This window comes from Corvus moneduloides, chromosome 11 (assembly GCF_009650955.1).
Source record: "Corvus moneduloides isolate bCorMon1 chromosome 11, bCorMon1.pri, whole genome shotgun sequence".
Taxonomy (NCBI): domain Eukaryota; kingdom Metazoa; phylum Chordata; class Aves; order Passeriformes; family Corvidae; genus Corvus; species Corvus moneduloides.
The window spans coordinates 12,816,956-12,839,077 of NC_045486.1; the positions used below are offsets into that span (position 1 = coordinate 12,816,956).

Here is a 22,122-nt window from a genome sequence, read left to right on the forward strand (position 1 = left end):
AGGCAGAGGGTGAGGCCAGAGGTGTCAGAGTCCCCAGCTCCAGAGCAGATGCCATGGACATCCTCTGACCCCACAGCTGGGCATCCCCAAAGAACTAGCACTGGTGCCTTCTTGTGAAGTGCAGGGAGTTGTTGTCATTCATTGTTTAGTGACACAATTTAGAGCAGCGCCAAATGACTCCTCTGGGAGCATCAGGCTCTGATATGCTTCCAACCAAGGCTGTATCCTGGTACAAGCAATGTGGTGCAATGCATCCCATCCCTTTCCAGCCTGCTCACCCGGTCTCCTTTCTCCCCCTGGTCTCCTTTGGCTCCCTGCTGCCCGTCAAATCCCCGGTCACCCTGCAAAGAGGAAGGGACAGGCAGCAGGGGACAGACAGTGGGGGGCAGGCAGCGAGGGAATGAAGTGCCAGCACAGCTTTTCCCAGCACTGCTCTAACCTACCTTGGGTCCCATGAGCCCTTCCTTCCCAGGAATGCCTGGTGGTCCTGATAGACCCAGCTCTCCCTGGGGGACAGAGCAGATGTCCATCAGCCACCAGCCATGGTTCCTGTCCCACCCCAGTGTCAGTGCAGTGCTTACCGGCTCGCCTTTCCGCCCTGACAGTCCTGAGCGCCCCGGGATCCCTGGCTCTCCCTACAGCGGGCAGGAGAGAGGCAGGGCAGTCAGTCCTTCACCCCTCAATGCTCACCCCAGAGCCCAAGGCAGAAGAGGGGACCCCATGACCCTGTCGCGGGGTCAAGGTCTGGCCTCAGCCATCTCCCTGCTCCCGCTGGCTGACGGAGGGGATCCAAAGGGCCACAGCCTCCAGGCAACATCCAGGCTCCTGCAGCACCCTACAGGCACCCACTCACCTTCTCACCCTTGTCCCCATTGAGGCCACAGGCACCTTTCATGCCCCGGTCACCCTGCAAGCATGAGGAGGGAAGTCAGAGTAATGCCAAGCCAGCACTTGTCCTGGCCAGGAGAGCACTGGCAGCCAGAGAGGCCAACCCACCTTGAGGCCACGCATGCCCAGGGGTCCCATGTCCCCCTTCTCTCCCCGGGCCCCAGGGATCCCATTGCGGCCAGGCTGACCCTGTGGGAGAGCACACAGCATGACGAGGGTCTGCTCCTGCCCTGCAGTGACGTGGCAGAGGCACCAAGACACAACTTCTCACCGGCTCGCCAGGCTCTCCCGGCACTCCAACCTCTCCCTGGGGAAGGCAAAGGCATCAGTCAGGGCAGGCAAGGGGGATGGTGCCACCAGCATCCCCCAGCAGTGGGGCTGCCCAGCTCCGTACCTTCTGCCCGCTAGGGCCACGTGCCCCAGGGAAGCCCATGGAGCCCTTCTCTCCTTGTTCACCCCTCATCCCCTGCAAGCAGAAACTCAGATCAGCACAGGGCAGGAGGGAGAGCTCCAGCCACTGCATGGCCACTGCACAGCCATGGTCATCTCCGTGGCCAGGTCTGGCAGCTCCCCTTGCACCATGTCCCCGGTGCCTACTAGCACCAGCACATAGGGCACAGGGATGCCATCATGCCCTGCTTCCTCTGTCCATCACGCTGTCAACAGCCCTCCATGATCCCTAACCCAGCAGCTCCCAGCCTGGCACAAGTTCCCCCAGCCCTGTACCTTCTCTCCGAGCATGCCTTGCTCCCCCTTGTCCCCCTTGTCCCCTTCTGTGCCCTTCAGGCCACGCTCTCCCTGCAAAGGAGGAAACACAGGGAGGGGCCAGGGAATGAGGAGACGCTCAGACACACATCAGGGTGGGGAGGACAGACCTCGCTGGGGGCAGGAACATGGGGGTCTGTAGGGTGGCTGAAGGAGAGGGGACAATATGTTTTGCAAGGGAGAGTCCCTGAGCAGGAAGAAGCTCCCCCAGCTCCTCCCAGAGGGACAGGGAGGATGGGGAGAGGGAGGACAGGGACAGCTCTTACCGGTTCCCCCTTGCTGCCCCGTGCTCCAGGCGGCCCCTCCACCACCACAGTATCGCCCTGTACACCCAAAGCAGAGAGAGAGGTGGGGGTGAGCAGGGGGGCCAGGGCTGCTGCCTGCCTTCCCACTGCCCCCCACCCCAAGGACTCACCTTGTCTCCTTTGGGTCCTGGGGCCCCAAGGTCCCCCTGTGAGGAAGGTGAGATGCTGCAAGGATGCACTGCAGGGAGCAGGCAGCACCTCCCAGTACCTGGAGGTGCATCATTCTCCCCCCAGCTCCTCGGCCCACAGAGTCCCTTACCTTGTCCCCACGCTCCCCCCGGTTCCCAGGCAAGCCCTGTGGAGGAGAAGAGAGGAGTGGTCAGGAAAGGGCCTGGATCAGGGTGCAGCTGGGGAAGGGGGGTACTTACTGCTGGCCCACGATCCCCTTCTGGCCCTGGGCGCCCATCTTCACCCTGCAAGAAGGAAGGGATGTGAGAAAGGGGTTTAGGTTGGGGGCTCCCCAGCATCACCCCATCCCAGGGACAGCTGCAGCTCTGGCGCAGAGTCCTGTCAGGGCTGGTACCATGAGCCTTCCTGTCCCTGGCTGTGGGGACCTGGGGGGACTGTGGCAGTACCTACCCGTGGTCCCGGGTCACCACGTTCACCTCTGGCTCCTGGCAGCCCGGCCCCCGCAGCCCCCTGCCAGGGGAACGCAAGAACTCATCCCCATCCTCACTGCCCACAGCTCCTCCCAGCCCTGCCAGGTACCCCCCATGCCAGGGAACACCCCACAGTCCCCACCACCTCTCTGGGTGCCTGGTGCACAGGAAGCTCCCATGTGCCACCGTCCAGAGCGGGCTCAGCACCCTCAGGGGGAGGTGGCTGCAGGGACACTCCTCAAGAGAAGCAGCCTCCCACCTCTCATGCTATAGGGCTGCCCTTAGTCCTACCTTGTCTCCCTTCAGGCCAGGGGCCCCTTGTATGCCCTAAAAGAAAGGAGGAGGGTGAGCAAGCCGCAGGAGGAAGGCAATGCCAGACACCCTTCAGACTCCCACCGCGGTGCCGGACACTGCAGCAATGCCCCGCCCCAGGGGCCAGGGAGCTGCGGCTGGGTCCCTGTCAGCCTGTCTGACACAGCGGGGAGGCGGGGGCAGAGCCTGCACCCCCGGGAATGCTGGGGCACCATACTCACGGCCGGCCCTGGGGGCCCCACAGGTCCTGGTGGTCCAACGGTGCCATCCCTGCCTGGAAAGCCGATCAAACCCTGGCAGAGAAAAAGCAGGGAGTGGGCAGAGGCTGTGGCTGGGAGGCAGTGGGGCTTGCAGGGGCCTCACGGACACTGCACAAGGGTCCGGGGTCACCAGGACCAATGATGCCACGTTCTGGTTGTAGTCTTTACCCTCTCTCCTGGGGAACCCGGAGGGCCAGGCTGTCCATTTTCCCCTCTCAGGCCTGGCTGTCCTGGCGTCCCAGCAATGCCTGCTAAGCCTGGGGGTCCTGGTAATCCTGGCAAGCCAGTGTCACCCTGAAGCAGGGAAGTAAAAGATAAAGCCCACAAAAGCAGCTCCTCAGGAGTGTGGTTTTCACTCAGGCAGCCAAGCTAGAGCATCACTGGGGCATTAGGGACGTGATCAGAGCCAGGGTGACACGAGGACCGAGGTTACCTTCAAACCTGGAGGCCCATCCTGTCCTGGTGGTCCCCGTGCACCGACACCCGGTGATCCCTGTGAGGTGGCAGTGAGTGTGTGGCACATCACCTGGCTGGTGGGCATGGGGGTGCCAGGGCCACCAGGCCAGCCACAGCATCCCCCAGGGTGGGGGATCCCCCGGGGGGCAGGGGACACGTACCTTCTCCCCTTTGGCTCCAGAGGATCCCTTGGCTCCCTGTGAAGACACCAAGCCCCCAGAAGACCTGGGCAGTAGGTGGCAAGGGCACAGATCCCAGCCTCTGCCAGCATCCACTGTCCCCAATATCCACCCACCACCCCCATATGCCTCCTACTCACATCTTCCCCAGGATCTCCTGGCTCCCCAAACCTTCCTGGCTCCCCCTGGCAGGGGAAAACAAGGAAAAAGCAGATGTGTGGGATTATGAGCTGGGGGAGCAGCTGCAGCTGGATCCCCACACTGTGGCCAAGCAGCCAGGGTGTCAGGGACCCCACAACCCAGAGGGCAGCGCTCACCTTCTCGCCCTTGGGGCCTGGCAAGCCTCGGTCACCCTTGGAGCCCTGTTGGGGACAGCAGTGTTAGGGGAGGGGGCAGCCACAGGGCTGGCTTGCTCCCCAGAAGGCAAGGGTGGTGGGAGGGGATGAGGTTAATGGTAGGGAAAGGTTAATGAGGGGAGATGGGGGTAATGGGGGTGTCGGGGTTTACGGGGTGACTCACGGGCTCTCCCAGCAGCACACCCTCCAGCAGCGCCGGCTCGCCCTGCAGGGACACGTGAGTGCTCAGATGTGCCTACAGAGGATGCCAGTGCCCAGCAGATCCCTGCCCATCCCAGCCCTCACACCCTGGCTCCTCACCTTCTCTCCCTTGGCTCCGGGGGGACCAGCGATGGCCTGGGGCACAGATGAGAGAGTGGGCAGGTGAGTAGGGCTGCACAGGGATGCTCCCCCTCATCCTGGCCAGGAACACTGGACAAGGCAGCTCTGCACTCACCTGCCCTGGGGCTCCAGCATCCCCTGGCTCTCCCTTGGGACCAGCAGGCCCCGAAGGTCCCGGTAAGCCCTGGGACAAGCGGCACAGCCCTCAGCCTTAGCTGCAGACAACCCAGGCTGAGCTGCGTGGGGGTTCCCCTGGGATGGGGCAGGGTGAGCATCAACATACCATCTTCCCAGGCATTCCTGCCTCACCGTCCTTCCCTGGCACACCATCCCTGCCTGGCATACCTGGCTTCCCACTCTCCCCCTGCAGGCAGTAAGAGTGGGGCTGGGGCGTGGGGATCCTACAGCCCCCCAGGCAGCCCCAAGCAGCCACACCGATGGCAGCCAGATGTGGGGGGCAGCACACTCACCACTTGTCCTGGCAGCCCAGGGACACCCGGTGGGCCCTGCAATGGAGACATGAGCAGGAATCAAGCAGTATCCCAGGCACCAGGAACAGCCAAGGGGCGGGTTTGGGGTGTTGCAAATACTCACCCCTGGACCGGGGGGGCCAAGGGGTCCTGGCAGGCCCATGTTGCCCTGGGGGCCAGGCAAGCCCTGCAATGGAAACAGCCACATCAGAGAGGGGATGGCACAGCCAGGACCTTGGCTGCCCCTGTGGGAAGGTGTATTGGAGTGTGACTGGCTGATTTTGGGGGGGTCAGGTGGGTGCTGGCAGGGAAGGTATGAGTACTCACACGGATGCCAGAGCCAGGGTCCCCCGGATCACCCTGTGAAGAACATGCTGCATCAGCCCCACCACCCCAACCCACCAGCTACTGTGGTCACAGCCATATCTGCATACCTGGATCCAGGAGAGGGCCCAGCCCAAATATCCCTCCCTCCAGCCCAAAACTTCCCAAAATGTGGCCCTCCCTCCAGTCCCCAAATCTGGCAAGGCACCATTTTCCCTCTGCCAGGCTGGACATGGCAATGCTGATGCAGATGCCAATGCCTCTGCCTTACCTTGGCACCAGCTGGGCCCGGGGTCCCTGGTGGGCCAGTGCTGCCCTGCAGGGGACAAGGGGACATTATTGGGGTGGTGCTTGCTGGTGGCACAGGACAGGGAGGGGGCAGCAGGGCCACTCAGTCCCAGCACTGCCACCCCAGCTCCACTCCCTGGGGGAATGCCCACCCTGGCTGACATTGCCCTGGCACGACAGTCCCCTGCACCTGGTGCAAGGTGGCTCCTTACCGGAGGTCCTGGGGGTCCTGGGTCTCCCTGATTGCCCTGAAGGGAGGAAGAAATGGGATCACTGCAGAAATGGGTTTTCCCCAGTGGGGGCATGGGGTGTCCCCAGGGAGAGCAGACCCTGACAGTGCCAGCGGCTCTTGTAAGCACCAAGTAAGACAAGCCTGACAGGTCCTGCTAAGCTGTGGGGGGCCAAGGACCCAGTCCAGCAACAGGGTGACCCCCATGGATTCAAACACCAAGCACTCACGGCCACGAGCCCCCAGCTGTGTGCTGAGGTGGTGGGGCACAGGGACATGGGGGACACACAGACACCTACCGGGCGTCCCAGCACGCCAGGGAAGCCTGGCAAGCCCTGCAAAGAACCACATCAGGGTCAGTGGACAAGCAGAAACCCACCACATCCACACAGCCCTGCCTGCCCCCCAGGGATGCTCCCCATTCCCAGTGTGTGGTAATCAGCCAGGAGAGGCCCCCTAAAGCTCTGCAGGCCCTGCATGGGGTGAGGGAGGTGAGAGGGGGCAGGGAAGGAGGTGAATGAGGCACAAAAGCTCCTGCTGGTGCTGGTGATGGCTCGTGTGACACCACAGGACCTCCCCCAATCCCAGCCTGCATCCCCCCACCATGTCCCCACTCACCGGCTTCCCCTCAGGGCCTGCCAGCCCTCTCTCACCCGGGAGACCCTGGAGCAAAAGACGGAGACAGGGAAGGGGTCAGTGCCAGGCAGGGGCCGGGGTCAGTGCCAGGCAGGGGAACAGTGCAGTACCCACCGGGGCGCCGTCCCTGCCCTTCTCGCCAGGCTCCCCTCGGTCACCCCGCGAGCCACCTTCACCCTGCAGTGGGGACAGGCACAGGGTCACAGGACAGACAGGGATCTTCCCATGACCTCCCAGGGCCTGCTGACACCCAAAGAGGGGTGTGCCCAGCAGTGCCCCCACGCAGGGCTTTGCTCCCTTTTGACATTGGAGACTTATAACCTCAGACCTTATCTCCTTTGGGTCCCCGCTCGCCCTCGGCTCCTGGCTCACCCTGTGTTGGGAAGAAGACAGATGCCATCAGCCCTTGCTGCCCCTCTGTACCATCACCATCCTCAGTCCCAGCTCATGATGTTGCCCCAGCTCGGCTGCCTTGGCTGCCCTTCTCCTTTCAGACCAGCCACACACCTTCACTCCCTTGGGTCCGATGGGGCCGCGTTCGCCTGGGAGGCCCATCAGGCTGCCCTCCACCACGTCTACCTGTGGGCAGGGCGCAGTCAGGGCCAGCACCCAGGGGACTTCAGGAAGGTCCCCTCAGGGGCAAAGCCCTCCCCAAGCCTCTGTGCCAAGGGACTGGATGTGGCCATCCATCCCCAGAGGGGCAGGCTGGCACCTTGATGATGGTCCCCAGCAGCAGCCATCACCTACCTTGGGCCCTGGGGGCCCTGGGGGTCCAGGCAAGCCATCCCTTCCCTGGGAAGGGTAGAGAAATAGGTTGAGTGTCAAAGGGCGTGGGAGAGCAGAGCCACCCTGGTATGGGCACTCCTGGCCTCTGCAGGGCATGCGCCTGCCCCACGGAGAGCCCTGCATCCCCTCAAGAGGGGCACAACACAAGAGGGGATGGAGGGCACCATGTCCCCATCCCAGCTCACCTGCTCACCTCGGTCGCCCTTCTCGCCCCGGTCGCCCTGTGAAAACACCACGGTGGCTGTCACAGGGCTGTCCCCAAGCCTCTAGACCAGGTCCCCCAGACTTCACCTCGCACCTCCACACACACTCACCTTCTCACCAGACCGCCCAGACTCCCCCAGCTCCCCGGCCCGGCCTGGCACTCCGGGAATGCCTGGCTTGCCAGGCTCCCCTGGCTGCCCGGGCGGGCCCTCGGGACCCCGCTCACCCACGGCCCGGCCCATGGGGCCCTGCGGGCCGGGGGTACCAGGGTCCCCCTTGTCACCTTTGGGTCCTCGCTCGCCAGGGAAGCCTAAGGAGCCCTGCAAAACATAAGCTGCACTGCCAGAGCCAGCCCTGAGGCGGGGCTGTGAGCCTCCCCCAAACACCCCAGGGCTGAGCTGGCTGCATGACCCCCGCCAGCCAGCCCAGAAAGCGGGAGTGGGGCAGAGCGTTTGGGCTTGGCATCGAGCCTGGCTCTGCTCACCTCTCGGCCTGGGGGCCCCCTTTCTCCTGGATCCCCCCGACTGCCCTTCTGGCCCCGCAGCCGCTCAGACACTGGCAGAAACGAGTCTGAGCTCCCGTCATAGGCACCCGTGAGCTCCTTCAGGGATGAAACCTGGGAGGGAGGAGAGAGCCACTGGTCAGGGCATAAGTGGAACCCAGCTGTGGCAGCACCCCACAGTCCTGCTAACCCGCCCTAAATTGCTTGGATCTCCCACCACTGCCCATGCCCTCTTCCTGCTGCCATGTGGCAGGAAAAAGCTCCAGCCTGACAGTCAGGAAATACACACCTTGATGCCAAGCGCTTCCAGGCTACGTTCAATGTTCTGCAATAGAAAGACATGAAATACAAAGCAGGTGCTCGTCTGTTCCCACCCTGGGGACTGTGGACAGTTCTCCATCCCCCAGGGCTGATGCTGCTGTCCCAGCACAGTAGGTCAGGGTAGGGACTCACCACTGTAGTCCCAGGGTCTCCACGTGCTCCAGGGTTGCCAGGTCGCCCCTAGGTTTACAGGAAAAGAGGGAATGAGAAGATGTACAGAGGTGCAGCCAGAGGGGTGAGCAGTGAGGTTTCAGAGTTAACCCTTTGGTGCTGCCTGGGCAGGGGCTGTAGTTGTGATTAGGGTGCTCGCAGCTTGCCAGGCTCAGTGCTGGGTACTCACCGGCTCCCCTCGCAGTCCAGGCTCCCCTGGGTCCCCCTGAAACACAGCAAAGGGGTCAAGGGGAGCAGTCAGGCTTCCCAGAACCAACTGCAGCACCAGGGTCCAGCCCCGTCATCATGGAGGTGGGGACTCCTGCCAGGGATTTTTTCCCTCTGGCATGTGGTCCCCCCAGACCTTGGGGGGCTGGGGGGCAGGGGCACACTTACCTTTGGTCCGGCTACCCCACGGAGGCCTGGGGAGCCCTGGAAGACATGGAGGTGACACAGTAGCACCCAGCAGCCATGGACACAGGGCAGTGCCCTGAGGGAGCCATGGATGCGGGTCCTGCCTGCCTCAGAGCAGTCCGGACGCCAGGGTCTGGTGCTGAGTGGCACCATGGGGTTGAGAACTACACACCTGCCCTGGGGGCCCGACCAGCCCTGGGACACCGGGAAGGCCAGGGGGGCCGAGGGGGCCTGGCACTCCTCTGTCCCCCTGCTCGCCCTTGGCACCGCTGCGGCCCTGCCGAGAGAGCAGTATCACCCCCAGAACCTGGACGCAGGTTTGTCCCTGATGGGGGCAAGTACCAGCACCCCCCATCACCACACTGCTCTCTGGGGAGTACTCACCTCTCTGCCAGGGACTCCTGTATCCCCTTTGTCTCCCTAACCAAGAGAGAAAGGAGTTTGAGGGATGCTGCCCCATCCCGTGGCCCGAAATGGTGCTCCTGGTCCGAGCAGGGAGCAGCCACCAGGCTTGTGGGGATCACACAGGGACCATGCAGGAACCACACAGGAACCACCCATGGATCATCTCCTTACCTTTCTCCCATCCTCTCCTGGCGTCCCATCTTCTCCCTGGGGACAAAGGCTGCCTGTCAGCACCCCACTCAACCATCTCAGCATGGGTACAAACCAGGGGATGGCTCAGAGCATGAGGATTCTTTGCCACTCCTCCCCTTGCCTTATGTTGTACTGGGATCACTATCCCTCAGCATCCTGGGAGAGCCCCAAAGTCAAGCCCTGCTTCCCCTACTCACATTCTTGCCATTCAGGCCAGGTTTGCCATCCTCACCGGGTTTGCCCTGGGAGGAAAAAAAGGCAGTGAGGCAGCCCCTCAGGTTCTCCACCAGCCAGGGACACCAGCAGCCAGGGGTGCCTGGGCCCCACTGGAGCCCCAAGGTGCAGGGAAGGGGGAGCTGGGCACAGGGCGAGCCCTGCCTGATGGATCCAGCTGGGATCCAAGAGGGCATGGGGCAGGATGTGTCCCCAGGCTGGCTGGTACTTACAGGGACGCCGGGTGGTCCCAGGGGACCCACAGGGCCAGGTGGTCCCTGCTCCCCACGCAGCCCGGGCAGCCCCTGTGGGGAAAGGAGATGGTGGGAGCACAAGGCAGCAGGGCACCCATCTGCCACAGCCAGCCCTGGGAGCAGGGAGTGTGTCTGGCAGTGGCACCCTGCTGGGGACAGGGAGGGTCGGGTCCTGTTGCACTGCCCTGGGCCAAGTAGCATGGGACAGGACATTGGTCCCTTGCAAGTCTGATGGCCCCAGCAGGAACACAACCTAAAGCTGCTCTCTCCAGAGGTACTTACATCCCGGCCAGGATCTCCCTGCTTTCCTGGGTCCCCCTGCAAACAAGGAGGAGGTGAGGACAGGGACATTCCCATCCTGCCAAAGGCCCCCCCTCGAGAGCATCCCCAGCCTGGAGCAGAGGGTGTGCAGGGGGACAGCTCCTCCCACCCCATCATCCCTCCATCCCACGTGGCACCCAGGGACAGACATTTCCCCCACCTTGGACCACACTCACCCGCAGCCCAGCAGGCCCTGGGGGCCCAGGTTTGCCTTCCAGCCCGTTGCGGCCATCCAGCCCTGGTGGGCCACGGTCCCCCTGTAAGAGAGCAGGGCAGGACAGTTGGAGTTTTGGGTGGGATGGGGGTGCTGTGAGGCAGCCCTTAGCCCCCAATCCCCTCACCTTCTCTCCTGGCAGGCCTCGGTCCCCAGGGTCACCCTACGGGGTGGGAAGAGAAAGTGAGCATCATTTCCCATTAACAGAAGCTGCACAGGGCACGGGTCCCCCGTTCAGACCCCCACAGGAAAGGGGACACTTACCCGTGTGCCAGGGGCGCCACGGGGGCCCTCCACACCCTGCAAGAGAGAGACATGCTCAGCAGTGGGGCATGGGGGGAAAGGAGGGGATCCTGGGTGCTCTGCAGGCAGTCCCTGTACACCAGGACCCCCTGCAGAACATCCCCCATTGTGCTGTCCCAGTGCCTCCCACACCAGGGACCCAGCACCTACCCTCTCTCCAGGCACTCCAGGGGAGCCAGCATCACCCCGGGCGCCCTTGGCACCATCCTCGCCAGGGTCACCAGGGTCCCCCTGCCAGGGAAGGGCACAGCGGTCAGAGGGCACTGCGCTGTGCCAAGCCTGTGCCAGAGTGCACAGTGCTGGTGCTGTGTAGTTTAGGGGTGAGGTGATAGAAAAGGTCTCAAAAGAAGAGGCACAGGCTGAAAAAGAGGTGACTGGGCTCGATGCAGCTCCCGTTGGGGGAGTGGAGGCCAGAGTGTGGTTGCAGAAGGAAGGCACCAAGCAGCACTGCTGAGCCAGGAGCCAGCTCAGCCACAGCTGGGGACCACAGTGCCACCCAGCACAGAGCACTGCCTGTGGCCAAAACTGTCCTGAGCCTAAGCTGGTTTGTAAAAGCAGAATGCCCAGAGCGTAGGGTGCTGCCGTGGGACCCCTGTGGGGCTGGGGAGCCAGGAGCACACCAATTCTTTTGGAGACCTCAGCCCTACAGGGCCTCCTCCCAGCACCAGCAGGAGTGTCAGCCCATGTGTCCCTGGATCCCATGTGCCTCTCAGTCGTGGTGCACATCAGCTGCACATGGCAGAGGCTGTTTTGGGCAGGGAGGGCTTGATGGACAATGATCCCAGTGCCCAGGCAGAGCCCAGAGGACAGCAGAGGGTAGCCCATCACAGCATGCCAGGGACTCACTCATTACCTTCTCCCCCTTTTCCCCAGCTCCTCCGAGCCCAACATCGACCTGTGGGGCAGAGAGGAGCTGTTGGAACACATGGGGCTGGACACCAGCCCGTGGGCAGGGAGAAGAGGGAGACAGAACGTACAGTTCTTCCTGGGGGTCCAGGAGGCCCCTGAAAGAAGGGCAAGGAAAGCAGGTTAAGGGGAGCTGGTGCAGCCCAGGGGAGGGCACAGCTGGCTCCGGGGTTGGGGGGCCACACGTGGCCCAGTGTCACTCACCGGGTCCCCACGGTCACCCTTGCTCCCTGGTGCTCCAGGGCTGCCCTGCAGGAAAGAGGGGTGGAGTCAGAGGGGGAGGGAATGGGGGACCCACGGGGTGTGGGTCCTGTGGGGTGGGGGGTACCCCTGGGGTAAGGGTGGGTGCGGGGCAATGGAGTGTGAGGGGTGGTGGGTGTCCATGGAGCAGTGGGTACATACAAGGGGGGTACTCACATTCCTGCCTTCAGGTCCTGGGTCCCCCAAGTCACCCTTCTCCCCAGGGGGGCCACGGTAGCCAGGCAGGCCCTGGGTGGAGGGCAAAGGGAAGATGAGCATTAGCAGGAGCCACCCGGAGGCCATGGGTCTCTCTCCTGCCCCAGGGTGCCCGGCAGCCCTGCACTTACCCGGGGACCCCTGTCTCCAGGCTTGCCAGGCAGACCCACTTCACCCTGTGGGGAAAAAGGGGGCGAGTGGGGGCAGTGGGAAGAGGGGCAGTGGGAAGAGGGGCAGTGGTCCTGGGGACCCTCACTTACCGGGGTGCCTTCGTCACCTTTCTCTCCTCGCTCTCCCTGTGGCACAAGTCAGTGGGCACCAGCCAGGGGAGAAAAGCACAAGTCACCAGCATCCCCCTGCTCCTTGCCAGCCCCACCTCTCCTCGGGGCCACAGTGCCCCATGGCCCCTTGTCCCACACTACCTCCTTGCCTCGCATCCCGATCTGCCCTGGGGCGCCTGCTCGGCCTGGCTCCCCCTTCTCCCCTGGCTCTCCTGGGTCACCCTGGGCAAAGGAAGGGGCAACAGTCAGGGCAGCGTGGGGGCAGCACAGGGGCTGCTGGGGGGAGAAGGGGCACAGCCTGCAGGGACAGCCTCTCCAGAGCCGGACAGACAGACAGATGGACGTACAGATGGATGGAAGGGCAGTGACATTACCTTTGGGCCACTCCTGCCTGTGAGGCCAATGATACCCTGATTGTTGGAGAGGAAGAGCATGTGTCACTGGGAACCTCGGTGACTCCTTGACAGCGGAGGGACCAGGCCCATGAGCTGGTGCCCCCAGGGTGCCCCCAGACTCACCCGATCGCCCTGCTCGCCTTTGGGGCCGGCTGGCCCTGGGATGCTCAGGCCAGGGGGACCCTAGACATGAAAGGATGTAGCATGGAGCAATGGCACAGGCACCGTGAGTCTGGGGAGGGCTGTGCCATGTGCTCTGTGCTTCCTATCCTCAAGGCAGTACTCACGCGAGCACCTTTATCTCCTGTGTCACCCTTGGGGCCAGGAGGTCCTTCTGGTCCTGGGAAACCTCTGTCACCCTGGAGCAGACAAAATCAGCACCCCAAACCACCCATTTTTTTCCCCACTGAATCTGTGGACAACCAGGCCTGGGGCCAGGATGAGCCCAACTGTGCAGCTCATTGCCCAGTTGTGCAATCCCCCTCCCCAGCCCATGGCCATGCCCAGAGGGTGGAGGGCACAGCAGGGCCAGGGTTACCTTCTCTCCTCCAACACCGGCCACGCTGGGAGCCTGGGGGAGAAGCAGAGGAGACCATGCTGGGCACTGCCCATGGCTCCCCGTTCTGGGGCTGGGGCAGGCAGAGGTGGACCCGCTGGGCAGCATCACTTACTGGCTTGCCGGGTGGTCCTGGATCGCCCTGCAGAGAGAGGTGTCACTGCCAGTCCCTTCCCCAACAGACCCCTGCCACCCCACTGGAACCCCACTTTGCTCTCACCTTCTCCCCCCGAGGGCCAGCCGGTCCTGGAGCTCCCTGTGGCAAGATTAGAGACCTCAGGGAGCTGGCAGTGCTTGGGAACATGGGGCATGGCAGCTCCCAGCTCCACAGCACCACACCTACTACCCTGACTCACCTCTCTGCCCGATGGCCCTGGGCGCCCTGGGGCTCCCGTCTCACCCTGCAGGACGGGAGGGAGAGGAAGGTGTCGTGGGCATCCTGCCAGGCCCTGCCAGGGTGGCTGCTCCAGGGCAGATTAGGCTTCACTCCACTGTGCCACAGCTGCCCCACAGCACACCTACCTTCTCACCCTCGGGGCCCGGCACACCACGGTCTCCCTGCAGAGCAAAGAAGAGGAGGGTTTCAGGGAGCCTTCCTCCCTCTACATCACACTGCCCCCACCCCACACACTGCCCCAGAACTCTTCGTGATTCAGCCCTGAATCCCATCCAAGCCCATTGGGTTGAGACAGCAAGCCCCAGGCACAGCCACCACCAGGTCTCAGGGACACCAGGACCTGCCAGTGCTGGTCTGCTCTGGCACCATCTCACCTTCTCGCCCGTCTCTCCCAGCTCGCCTGGTGCCCCACGGTCTCCCTGGTGTAGGAGAAACAGGGTCAGGGGCACCAGGACCTTTGAGGGACATCCTGGGTCCTGGAGCAGAACCCTTTTCTCCCTGCCAAAGGCATGGCAAGAGTGTCCCTTCGGTCCCTGCACCACTCACCTTCCTGCCCTGCTCCCCTGGTGGTCCACGAGGACCCTGCAAAGAAGGATGGAGACGTTGTCACCTGTGGTGTGACAAGGCAAATGCCCAGGCTGTCCAAAGCAGGAGCCCTCCAATGTGCCCTCAGGGCTTGGCTCTTGGCATGGCCAGCTCCTGCCTGTCTTACCTCCTCTCAGGAAACTCACCCTGTCTCCTGGGTCTCCAGGGCGGCCAGGTGACCCTGGGAAACCTTCTGTGCCATCACCCTAGGGATTAGGAAAGGTGATAGCCATGCTCATGACATGGGGATGCCCATGCCATGGGAATCTCCACTGGAGAGTTGTGTGAGGTCTGGCCCCAGTGGGGAGCATCCCTGCCACCTTCTTACCTTCTCTCCCTTCAGGCCAGGGGGCCCAGCAGGTCCCCGAGGCCCGGGGTCCCCAGGCAGGCCCTGTAAGGGAGAACATCTCAGCCCCTGGGGATGCAACTCAGCCCTGGGCACACACAGCCATTGCAGCCCTGATCCCCTCTGCCAACCCTGTTGGCCTAGGGGCTGGACTCACTGGGGGTCCAGGCTCCCCTCGAGGTGCTGCCCCATCCACGAGTCCAGGGGGGCCCTGCAGAGACAAGTGTCAGCTCCTGTGTGGTTGCCCTGAGGGCTCAGTCCTCCCCAGCACTCTGAGGGGCTACAGCACCCTTGGACACTCAAGGGACCTCCGTCCAGGAGGGAAGAGGAGTCAGGGAAATGCAAAGCCACTCACCCTTTCCCCTCGGTCACCCTTTTCTCCCTGCAAGGGCAAAAAAAGCAAATAAGGGCAGTTCTGGGCTGTCCCCGTGACCTCCTTGAATAGAAGAGGAACAGACTGTGTAGAGCCCATCATCAGTGGCATTAGGGTGTGTGCATGCCATGTGCCTCGCCCCACACTGCCCAGTGCCAGCAACAGCTCAGGCATGTGCCTGTGTGTGCAGGCACAGCTGCTGGGGGGCACAGCCCACAAGCAGGGCCAGCAGGAGTCCACGGGGGAGCAGATCTAAGCTCCTGGCTGCTCCCCCATCCGTCTGCCCACACATCCCCCCAGCCATCCCCATGCAGCACCGGGCAGATGTACCTTCACAAACTCTCCAGGAGGTCCTGGTAGCCCCATGGGTCCGAGTGGACCGGGAGGGCCTGGATCACCAAGGGGCCCTCGTGGGCCGGGGATCCCAGGCGAGCCGGGGCTGCCCTGGAGGACGGAGGTGCTCCATCAGCTGAGGCTGTGGCATGGGTTAGGGGAGCTGGAAGAGACCCTTCACACCCATATTCCCACACCTACCGGCACACCTGGCTCCCCTTTCCGGCCCGGCAGCCCCTGTTCTCCATCCGTGATCATCCTGGGCTCTCCCTGCATGAGGAGGGGGAGGAGAAATCAGTGACTCCATGTGCCCTGTTGTGGCCACAGTGCCACAAGGCCAGGAGTCTGGCAGGGAGATGGGGAGACCCTGGGGCCAGGATATGCCAGGTGCCAAGATGTGCCCACCAGGGTCCCCAGTGCTCCCCAGTGTGGGGCAGCCCCCTGCCCTTCACCTACCGGTTCACCTTTCTCCCCCTTTGGGCCAGTAAGTCCCATGGGCCCCCGTGTCCCCTGGGAAGGGAAGATGAGAATGAGAGGGGTGTTGGGTGTGAGAAGGGCCGGGGAGGGCTGGGGCCATACTCACAGGATCCCCTCGAGGACCAGGGATGCCCTGGATGCCCTGGAAAACAACAGCTCAGGAAGTTAACACGTCCCTGCCAGCCAGGGGAGTGAGGATGGGAAGAGATGGAGTGGAATGGGGTGGCATGGCATGGCATGGGAGCTCCAGCCAAAGCAAGGATAGACAGTACACTTTGCCTGGGATACACACACCAGAGACAGCAGTGACCCTGCCAGCTGCTGAGACTCCTCCAGCACAGGGAACAGGGAGGCAGAGGCTGGCTCAGGCAGCAGGCAGGGTGATGGGAAGAGCCCATTGTGAAGCAGCAAACCCAAAGGACACCCTTACTCACTGGCTGCCCAGGTGATCCAGGATTCCCAGGGCGTCCTGGGCTTCCTGGTGTCCCATCAGCTCCAGGGAATCCCTGCAGGACAGAGGAGCATCATGCCAGCATCTGGTGTACCCCAGGACTGCCAGACTCCTTCAGTGCCCCAAGCAGTGCTGGTCCCAGTACTGGGAGCCCAGGGCAGCCCCAAGGCAGAGCTTTGGGTTCCAGGATGCCTTTCCCTTGTGTGCTGAGCTGGGGTATGAGGGGACAGTATGGGGCTGGACTGGGATTCTTCAGCAGGATTCCCCCTCAAGCATAGGTGTGGAGGAGAATGAAGGGACAAGGGGCAGTGAGAGGGCCCAGGGAGGCAGGTGACTGTGTCCAGGGATCCTGGGGTGCCTGGGTGAGGGGCCAGAGGTACTCACCCTGTCCCCCTTCTTGCCCGGGCGCTCAGCACTCTCTCCTGGTGGACCCTGTGGCCCTGGGATACCTGGAGGCCCAGGAAGGCCATGGCGACCCTGGAGACACAGCAGAGAGGACAGGTTGGGTGGCAGGTGCTGGTCAAGAGGTGTTCCCTGTCCACCCCTGTAGCAAGGGCTGGACACGTCCTTGCCCCACACCCACCCACCAGCAGGACAAAGGGACAAGGGAACATGAGGACATGGGGAGCACGTCACTGCCCTCTCTGGGGAGCTGCCCCTCTTTTGCCCCCTCATCAGGATATTACCGGCTGACCAGGGGGACCCGGTGGTCCCATACGTCCTTGCAGTCCCTGCAGAGACAAAGCCAGTGGTGAGCATCCCCTGTGAGCTGGTGTTGGCATGGTTTGGGGGATGCAGACTGCCCAAAGCCACCAGCTGGTGGCAGGGAGTCACCAAAGCACTCACTGCCTCACCGCGGTCTCCCTTCTCGCCCTGCAAGGGGACAGAGGGAAGGGGTTACGGGTTGGCACCCTTGTACTTGACTCCCCACTGGGCCTCTGCCATTGGCAACTGGGGGTCCCTGACCCATGCTGAGCACCTGTGGCACACCATGTCATGGCATAGCATGGGGAGGCTCACCTTGGGGCACTGCACAGGGCAGGGCTTCGGCTTTGGCTCTGGCTGGCAAGAAAAGACAAGCCTGTGTGAACCCAGGGATAAGAGAACCCCCTGGCTTATTGGGGCTGCTCCCCCTCCACACCCCCTGAGGTACTCTGGCCCTTACCCTGGTGGAGATGATGGTGCAGAGGTCATCGGTGAGCTCTCCCTCCAGCTCTGCCAGGCTGCTGCCATGGTAGACGTACTGCTGGTCCTCACTGGTGACCATGCGCCGGAGCTGCTCCCGGTCTGCCCCCTCCATGCCCACTGCCAGCACCTGGACCCCTGAGCCGAGAGCACCCTCAGCACCCCACAGAACTCCCTGCACACCCTGATGAGACCCCATTCATCCTCACCCCCAGCCTTGACATCCCTGGCCGCAGTGATGGCATCATCCCCGGAGGGGCCGTCAGCCAGAACCACCAGCACTGCTGGCACCCCGGGGCGGCGCCCTGCTCCAGGACTCAGCAGGTAGGTCCTGGCAAAGGTGATGGCTGCCCCTAGAGAGGGAGAAGGAAGAAGGGACAGTCAGCAGGATCCCAGAAGCCGCTGCCCCAGCTCCTAGTGCTGCCCCTCACCAATGGCGTTGCCGCTGGGCTCCTCGTAGCGCATGGTGCGGATCTGTTCCAGCACGGCCATCAGGTCACTGGAGCGGTTGAGGAGCAGCCAGGGCAGGCTGCGGTAGCTGTACGTGGCCAGGGCCACCTGCGAGGGTGCAGGGGAGCAGTGGGCACCACAGCCCACCCATGCCCCCCGTGCCCCAGTGCTGTGGCAGCAGCCTACCTGTGTGCCCTCGGGGCCCAGGCGCCCCAGGGCGGACACGGTGTTGGAGAGGAGGGTGCGGACAGCATCGGCACCAGAGGAGCTGTCGCGGGTGCCGTGTACCAGGAAGACAACGTCACCGAGGGCATCCCTGCAGACTGCAGGCAGGGAAGGAGTGAAGCCACCACCAGAGTGGAGACGAGCCCAGCCCAGCCCTGCAGTGACCCCACAGTACCTGTGCGCTCACTGACGGACGCCTCGGCACCCGGTGCGCTCCCCAGGAGCGGGCGGAGGGAGAAGGTGTAGCGCTGGCCCAGGCGCAGCCCAGAGACCTGCTGGGAGCTGGCAGTGCTGGGCAGCGTCCGCCCCTTCTCCCCACCAGCTGCCACCCAGAGGACAGTCAGAGGGATCAGCAAGGCCCTGCGGGGATGCTGCCCGCCGTCCCGGGGCCACCCACTCGTCTCACCTGCAGGAGGGCTCCAGGAGAGGGCGTAGCCGGAGGCACCAGGGACTGGGGTCCAGGTGAGCGTCACCGAATCTCTCTGCACCTCTGTCACCCGCAGGCTGGTGATGTGGCCTGAGTCACCTACCAAGGAGGAGGAAAGGCTGTCCCAGCTACATGGGGCAGCCCCCAACCTGCTCCCAGCTCCCTCCCCAGCCCAATGGTGGGACAGTCCAGTCCCTGGGTGCCCCTCTGGGCTCAAGCCATGTGTCAGGGGGATGCTGCCTTGGCCCCAAGCAATCCCTCACCGGTGATGGCAGTGATGGTGGCTGGCTCGCTCTCCCGGCTGCCAGCCAGGCTAGTGATGCTGATGTGGTAGCGCCGGCCCGGCTCCAGTCCCGACAGGTCATAGGTGCTGGAGGTGGCTGGGAGCTGCTGGCTGCGCTGGGGCCCCCCTGGCAGGGGCAGAGAGGGGTGAGGGGGTGCGGGTGAGGGCTTGCAAGGATGCAGGAGTGCCGGCCAGCTCTGCTCACCTTCAGCCAGGCGCCAGAGCAGGCGGTACCCAGTGCTGCCAGCCACTGGCAGCCAGGTCAGGCGCAGGCGGTGCTCCGAGGCCTCTGTCACCTGGAAGCCACTGACGGGGCGTAGGGGGGCTGCCTCTGCTGCAGGGCAGAGGAGCAGGCATTAGGGGCAGGAGTGCCCAGTGCCACCCTGGGGTGATGCCCCCTGCCCCAGCACTCACGGGTGGTGACAACAATGGAGACGGGGTTGCCCTCCCGGTTGCCAATGAGTGCCGCCACCTTCACAGTGTAGGAGACGCCTCCCTCCAGGTTGGGGATGTCAAAGGAATTGGTGTGGCCAGGAACTCGCCGGCTATTCTCCAACCCCCCTGCCAAAGACTGTGGCATCAGGCCCCCCGCCCTGCTGCCCTCACAGCCTGCCCCCATCCCCGTCCCACAGTACCGTCCCTGCGGCTCCACATCACACGGTAGGCAGTGGCTCCCGGCACACCGACCCAGGTGACACGGGCAACGTTGCTCCTGGATGCCTGCACCTCCAGCTGGGTCACCTTCCCCACCTGCTCAGGCACTGTGACACCAAGAGGGCCATTGTCACCAAGGTTCCCAGCAAATGGCACCAGACAGCACTGTCAGGCAGGGGTCACCTCACCTATCCGTCCCGTGGCAGTGACAGGGCTGCCCTCACGGCCATCCACAATGGCTGACACACTGACAGTGTAGACAATGTTGGCGTGCAGCCCCTCGATGGTGAAGGTGGTGGGGTCGGCAGGGAGGAAGCGAGATTTCTTGAGTCCTAAGACAGATGGCTGGGATAGGAAGGGCTCCAGCACTGCCACCACAGCATCCCATGGTCCATACACTCACCGTCACTGCCTTGCCACGTCAGCAGGTAGCCCCCGGCGCCCGGCAGCCCTCGCCAGGTGACCCGCAGCTGGCTGGGACCGGCCTCCATCACCCGCAGCTCCGAAACGCTGCCCACCTCTGGATACTCTGCACCACCCCACAGCACCACAGTGTCACCTTGGGGAGTCCAAAGGGACCCCACAGCCACACTGCCCCCCCAAGGGCTTGCGGGGGGATAGACGACAGATGCATGCCAGAGTGGGAACATGCAGTACCAGGACTCCTGGCGCCAAACCCTGATGTGGTCTTACTGAGGCGGACGGTGAGCGTGGCAGCATTGCCCTCCCGACTGCCTGCCAGCGCCGAGACACGCACCAGGTAGGTGATGCCCTCCCGGAGGTCACCAAGCTCCAGCCCCGTCTGGCTGCCTGGGATGCGCCTCGTCCTCTCCGTGCCATCTGCCAGGAGCAGGGCAGTGTGGTCACTCGGTGTCAGCTGGTCAGGGTCCCCCAGGTGCCACCCGTGCCCCTGCCCACAGACTCACCCTGGTTGTTGCGCACCACCACTTTGTACTCGGTGGCACCGGGGACACCGGTCCAGCTCAGCCGTACCCGCCTGCCCGATTCCTCCACGAGCCGCAGGTCTGACACAGCACCCACGGGTGCCTCCACGCCTGTGAGGGGACATGTGAGGCATGGCTGGAGCGGCACAGCCTGGACAGCATGGCCCCCATACTCATCCTGGGCTGTGACCAGACAGCTGGGGGGTCTCATGGCCAAGGCAGTCTCAGGCTGAGCAACGCCCCGCAAGACATCCCTCCATGCCAAAAGCTTGGGACAGTGGGGGACAACTCAGGGGACCCACAGCAGCACTCACCTGTCTGAAAGGTGGTGACAGGGGTGGCCACCTCCCCACCATCGTAGAGCGTGTAGAGGGTGATGCGGTACTCAGTGCCCGGCTTCAGCCCCGTCAGCTGGTAGGTATTGGTGCTGCTGGGGAGAGACACCATTCTGGGGGGCTCTGGTCCTGCAGGAAGGGAAGGGTCACAGCCAGCTGCTGGCATGGAGGGCCCAGAGGGGCAACAGGCACCCCGAGCCCACCTGTGGCTCTCTTCCACTCCAGACGGTAGCCACGAGCATCACGGGCACTGGTCCAGAGCACCTGGATGGACGTGGGGCCCAGGATGTTGGTCTGCAGCGTCTGGTCTGTACCTGCCTCTGCAAGAGGGACCCCATGGGCCCTGTGCCACTCTGCTGCCAGCCACCCAGCACATGGCAGAGTAGGGGCTATGAGGGCTGGTCCCTGCCTGCTCCCATGCACAGCAGCAGGATGGCATCACCTGTACCCAACACCTACCTGTCCTCTGCCGCACAGTGGCTGTGGGCCCCTCCAGCTGCCCGAAGAGTGGGGCCACCATCACCACGTAGTGGGTGTTGGGCTGCAGCCCCACCAGTGCATGTGACATCTGCCCAGCATCCAGGTCCACCCTGTGCCTGTCCTGCCCTGTGGGAGCCAGTGCAGCAGTCCCTTGGGGGGTTCAGGCAGCAGGTGCCACCAACTCCCTCCTGTCCTTCCTCACAGGGGCCACCAGCAGAAGGGGCACAAGCTCTGGGAGAGGCACCTACCTGTGAGGGTCGCCCAGGAGAGCCGGTAGCCGGTAGCACCACTGACAGACTGCCAGGCCAGCAGCATGCTTTGTGCTGAGACATTGTGGACAGTCAAGTGCTGCACGCCCACCAGGTGCCCTGTGGAAGTGAGGTGACTGTCCATCTCCCACAGGAGAATGGGGCAGGGGGCAGCACCTTCACCTGCAAACTGCCTTCTCCAGGAAGCCCCTTTGCCCCTGCTCACGGATGCTAACCACACTGAGGTCACTGAGTGCAGCCCGAGCTCAGGTGGCTCCTTCAAAGCATCAAACTCATACAAACTGGAGCTCAAATGTCTTCCTCTTAATGCCTTAAATACTTTCTGTGGGTTAAGACTGCCTGGGGCAGCTCAAGGAATTGGTTTGCCAAAATCTGATGCTTGCAAAGGTGTTGCCCTGGGGCCTCACCCCCAGTCCTACCCAGAGATGCTTTCCAGCAGCCTCTGCCGTGGGGGAAACCACACTTTCATCCTGCAGAGCGCTGTACTCACACCCTGCATTTTTTCAGTCAACATTTTTTACGTCATGGGAGGAAAGCTCTGGTGGAAACACTCCCAGAAGGCTGCAAAGGAAATTGGGAGCGCACAGTGCTGCACCCTGCCCTGGGAGCAACTTTTGGGGCCCAGAGCATCACCTTGTAGCCATGCT

The 22,122-nt window shown here is 63.3% G+C and overlaps 1 protein-coding gene across 12 annotated transcripts in view; it reads right to left on the reverse strand.

The window, feature by feature from the left end:
• The window catches only part of COL7A1 (collagen type VII alpha 1 chain), a 30,904-nt gene that overhangs the window by 3,795 nt on the left and 4,987 nt on the right, over positions 1 to 22,122 (reverse strand). For 11 of the 12 annotated variants that reach the window (XM_032120780.1, XM_032120783.1, XM_032120790.1 and 8 more), the window contains exons 11-110: positions 21,455 to 21,574; positions 21,186 to 21,332; positions 20,930 to 21,046; positions 20,706 to 20,855; positions 20,374 to 20,502; positions 20,141 to 20,287; positions 19,851 to 19,976; positions 19,636 to 19,779; positions 19,429 to 19,554; positions 19,208 to 19,354; positions 18,999 to 19,127; positions 18,774 to 18,920; positions 18,490 to 18,609; positions 18,259 to 18,405; positions 18,045 to 18,181; positions 17,840 to 17,966; positions 17,618 to 17,761; positions 17,389 to 17,546; positions 17,244 to 17,285; positions 17,070 to 17,096; positions 16,910 to 16,954; positions 16,608 to 16,700; positions 16,207 to 16,278; positions 15,879 to 15,914; positions 15,752 to 15,805; positions 15,497 to 15,565; positions 15,293 to 15,406; positions 14,945 to 14,971; positions 14,747 to 14,800; positions 14,572 to 14,634; positions 14,390 to 14,449; positions 14,205 to 14,240; positions 14,033 to 14,077; positions 13,784 to 13,819; positions 13,618 to 13,662; positions 13,482 to 13,517; positions 13,377 to 13,403; positions 13,244 to 13,276; positions 12,993 to 13,064; positions 12,829 to 12,888; positions 12,685 to 12,720; positions 12,452 to 12,532; positions 12,290 to 12,325; positions 12,161 to 12,205; positions 11,991 to 12,062; positions 11,778 to 11,822; positions 11,645 to 11,671; positions 11,521 to 11,562; positions 10,818 to 10,898; positions 10,629 to 10,664; positions 10,492 to 10,527; positions 10,327 to 10,407; positions 10,112 to 10,147; positions 9,809 to 9,880; positions 9,560 to 9,604; positions 9,342 to 9,377; positions 9,150 to 9,185; positions 8,938 to 9,042; positions 8,748 to 8,783; positions 8,542 to 8,577; positions 8,334 to 8,381; positions 8,170 to 8,205; positions 7,863 to 7,994; positions 7,489 to 7,698; positions 7,360 to 7,395; positions 7,136 to 7,180; positions 6,896 to 6,967; positions 6,717 to 6,761; positions 6,503 to 6,565; positions 6,371 to 6,415; positions 6,052 to 6,087; positions 5,736 to 5,771; positions 5,507 to 5,551; positions 5,239 to 5,271; positions 5,036 to 5,098; positions 4,912 to 4,947; positions 4,725 to 4,805; positions 4,557 to 4,625; positions 4,421 to 4,456; positions 4,284 to 4,325; positions 4,082 to 4,126; positions 3,905 to 3,949; positions 3,747 to 3,782; positions 3,563 to 3,622; positions 3,298 to 3,423; positions 3,091 to 3,162; positions 2,849 to 2,884; positions 2,538 to 2,597; positions 2,327 to 2,371; positions 2,218 to 2,253; positions 2,069 to 2,104; positions 1,920 to 1,976; positions 1,615 to 1,686; positions 1,283 to 1,354; positions 1,160 to 1,195; positions 997 to 1,077; positions 854 to 907; positions 582 to 635; positions 444 to 506; positions 279 to 341 (exon numbers count right to left, since the gene is read on the reverse strand). In XM_032120780.1, coding sequence (XP_031976671.1) covers positions 279 to 341; positions 444 to 506; positions 582 to 635; positions 854 to 907; positions 997 to 1,077; positions 1,160 to 1,195; positions 1,283 to 1,354; positions 1,615 to 1,686; positions 1,920 to 1,976; positions 2,069 to 2,104; positions 2,218 to 2,253; positions 2,327 to 2,371; positions 2,538 to 2,597; positions 2,849 to 2,884; positions 3,091 to 3,162; positions 3,298 to 3,423; positions 3,563 to 3,622; positions 3,747 to 3,782; positions 3,905 to 3,949; positions 4,082 to 4,126; positions 4,284 to 4,325; positions 4,421 to 4,456; positions 4,557 to 4,625; positions 4,725 to 4,805; positions 4,912 to 4,947; positions 5,036 to 5,098; positions 5,239 to 5,271; positions 5,507 to 5,551; positions 5,736 to 5,771; positions 6,052 to 6,087; positions 6,371 to 6,415; positions 6,503 to 6,565; positions 6,717 to 6,761; positions 6,896 to 6,967; positions 7,136 to 7,180; positions 7,360 to 7,395; positions 7,489 to 7,698; positions 7,863 to 7,994; positions 8,170 to 8,205; positions 8,334 to 8,381; positions 8,542 to 8,577; positions 8,748 to 8,783; positions 8,938 to 9,042; positions 9,150 to 9,185; positions 9,342 to 9,377; positions 9,560 to 9,604; positions 9,809 to 9,880; positions 10,112 to 10,147; positions 10,327 to 10,407; positions 10,492 to 10,527; positions 10,629 to 10,664; positions 10,818 to 10,898; positions 11,521 to 11,562; positions 11,645 to 11,671; positions 11,778 to 11,822; positions 11,991 to 12,062; positions 12,161 to 12,205; positions 12,290 to 12,325; positions 12,452 to 12,532; positions 12,685 to 12,720; positions 12,829 to 12,888; positions 12,993 to 13,064; positions 13,244 to 13,276; positions 13,377 to 13,403; positions 13,482 to 13,517; positions 13,618 to 13,662; positions 13,784 to 13,819; positions 14,033 to 14,077; positions 14,205 to 14,240; positions 14,390 to 14,449; positions 14,572 to 14,634; positions 14,747 to 14,800; positions 14,945 to 14,971; positions 15,293 to 15,406; positions 15,497 to 15,565; positions 15,752 to 15,805; positions 15,879 to 15,914; positions 16,207 to 16,278; positions 16,608 to 16,700; positions 16,910 to 16,954; positions 17,070 to 17,096; positions 17,244 to 17,285; positions 17,389 to 17,546; positions 17,618 to 17,761; positions 17,840 to 17,966; positions 18,045 to 18,181; positions 18,259 to 18,405; positions 18,490 to 18,609; positions 18,774 to 18,920; positions 18,999 to 19,127; positions 19,208 to 19,354; positions 19,429 to 19,554; positions 19,636 to 19,779; positions 19,851 to 19,976; positions 20,141 to 20,287; positions 20,374 to 20,502; positions 20,706 to 20,855; positions 20,930 to 21,046; positions 21,186 to 21,332; positions 21,455 to 21,574 — 6,986 coding nt within the window. The remainder of the gene's footprint in view (positions 1 to 278; positions 342 to 443; positions 507 to 581; positions 636 to 853; positions 908 to 996; positions 1,078 to 1,159; positions 1,196 to 1,282; positions 1,355 to 1,614; positions 1,687 to 1,919; positions 1,977 to 2,068; positions 2,105 to 2,217; positions 2,254 to 2,326; positions 2,372 to 2,537; positions 2,598 to 2,848; positions 2,885 to 3,090; positions 3,163 to 3,297; positions 3,424 to 3,562; positions 3,623 to 3,746; positions 3,783 to 3,904; positions 3,950 to 4,081; positions 4,127 to 4,283; positions 4,326 to 4,420; positions 4,457 to 4,556; positions 4,626 to 4,724; positions 4,806 to 4,911; positions 4,948 to 5,035; positions 5,099 to 5,238; positions 5,272 to 5,506; positions 5,552 to 5,735; positions 5,772 to 6,051; positions 6,088 to 6,370; positions 6,416 to 6,502; positions 6,566 to 6,716; positions 6,762 to 6,895; positions 6,968 to 7,135; positions 7,181 to 7,359; positions 7,396 to 7,488; positions 7,699 to 7,862; positions 7,995 to 8,169; positions 8,206 to 8,333; positions 8,382 to 8,541; positions 8,578 to 8,747; positions 8,784 to 8,937; positions 9,043 to 9,149; positions 9,186 to 9,341; positions 9,378 to 9,559; positions 9,605 to 9,808; positions 9,881 to 10,111; positions 10,148 to 10,326; positions 10,408 to 10,491; positions 10,528 to 10,628; positions 10,665 to 10,817; positions 10,899 to 11,520; positions 11,563 to 11,644; positions 11,672 to 11,777; positions 11,823 to 11,990; positions 12,063 to 12,160; positions 12,206 to 12,289; positions 12,326 to 12,451; positions 12,533 to 12,684; positions 12,721 to 12,828; positions 12,889 to 12,992; positions 13,065 to 13,243; positions 13,277 to 13,376; positions 13,404 to 13,481; positions 13,518 to 13,617; positions 13,663 to 13,783; positions 13,820 to 14,032; positions 14,078 to 14,204; positions 14,241 to 14,389; positions 14,450 to 14,571; positions 14,635 to 14,746; positions 14,801 to 14,944; positions 14,972 to 15,292; positions 15,407 to 15,496; positions 15,566 to 15,751; positions 15,806 to 15,878; positions 15,915 to 16,206; positions 16,279 to 16,607; positions 16,701 to 16,909; positions 16,955 to 17,069; positions 17,097 to 17,243; positions 17,286 to 17,388; positions 17,547 to 17,617; positions 17,762 to 17,839; positions 17,967 to 18,044; positions 18,182 to 18,258; positions 18,406 to 18,489; positions 18,610 to 18,773; positions 18,921 to 18,998; positions 19,128 to 19,207; positions 19,355 to 19,428; positions 19,555 to 19,635; positions 19,780 to 19,850; positions 19,977 to 20,140; positions 20,288 to 20,373; positions 20,503 to 20,705; positions 20,856 to 20,929; positions 21,047 to 21,185; positions 21,333 to 21,454; positions 21,575 to 22,122) is intronic. The other variant, XM_032120784.1, reaches the window with a different exon arrangement.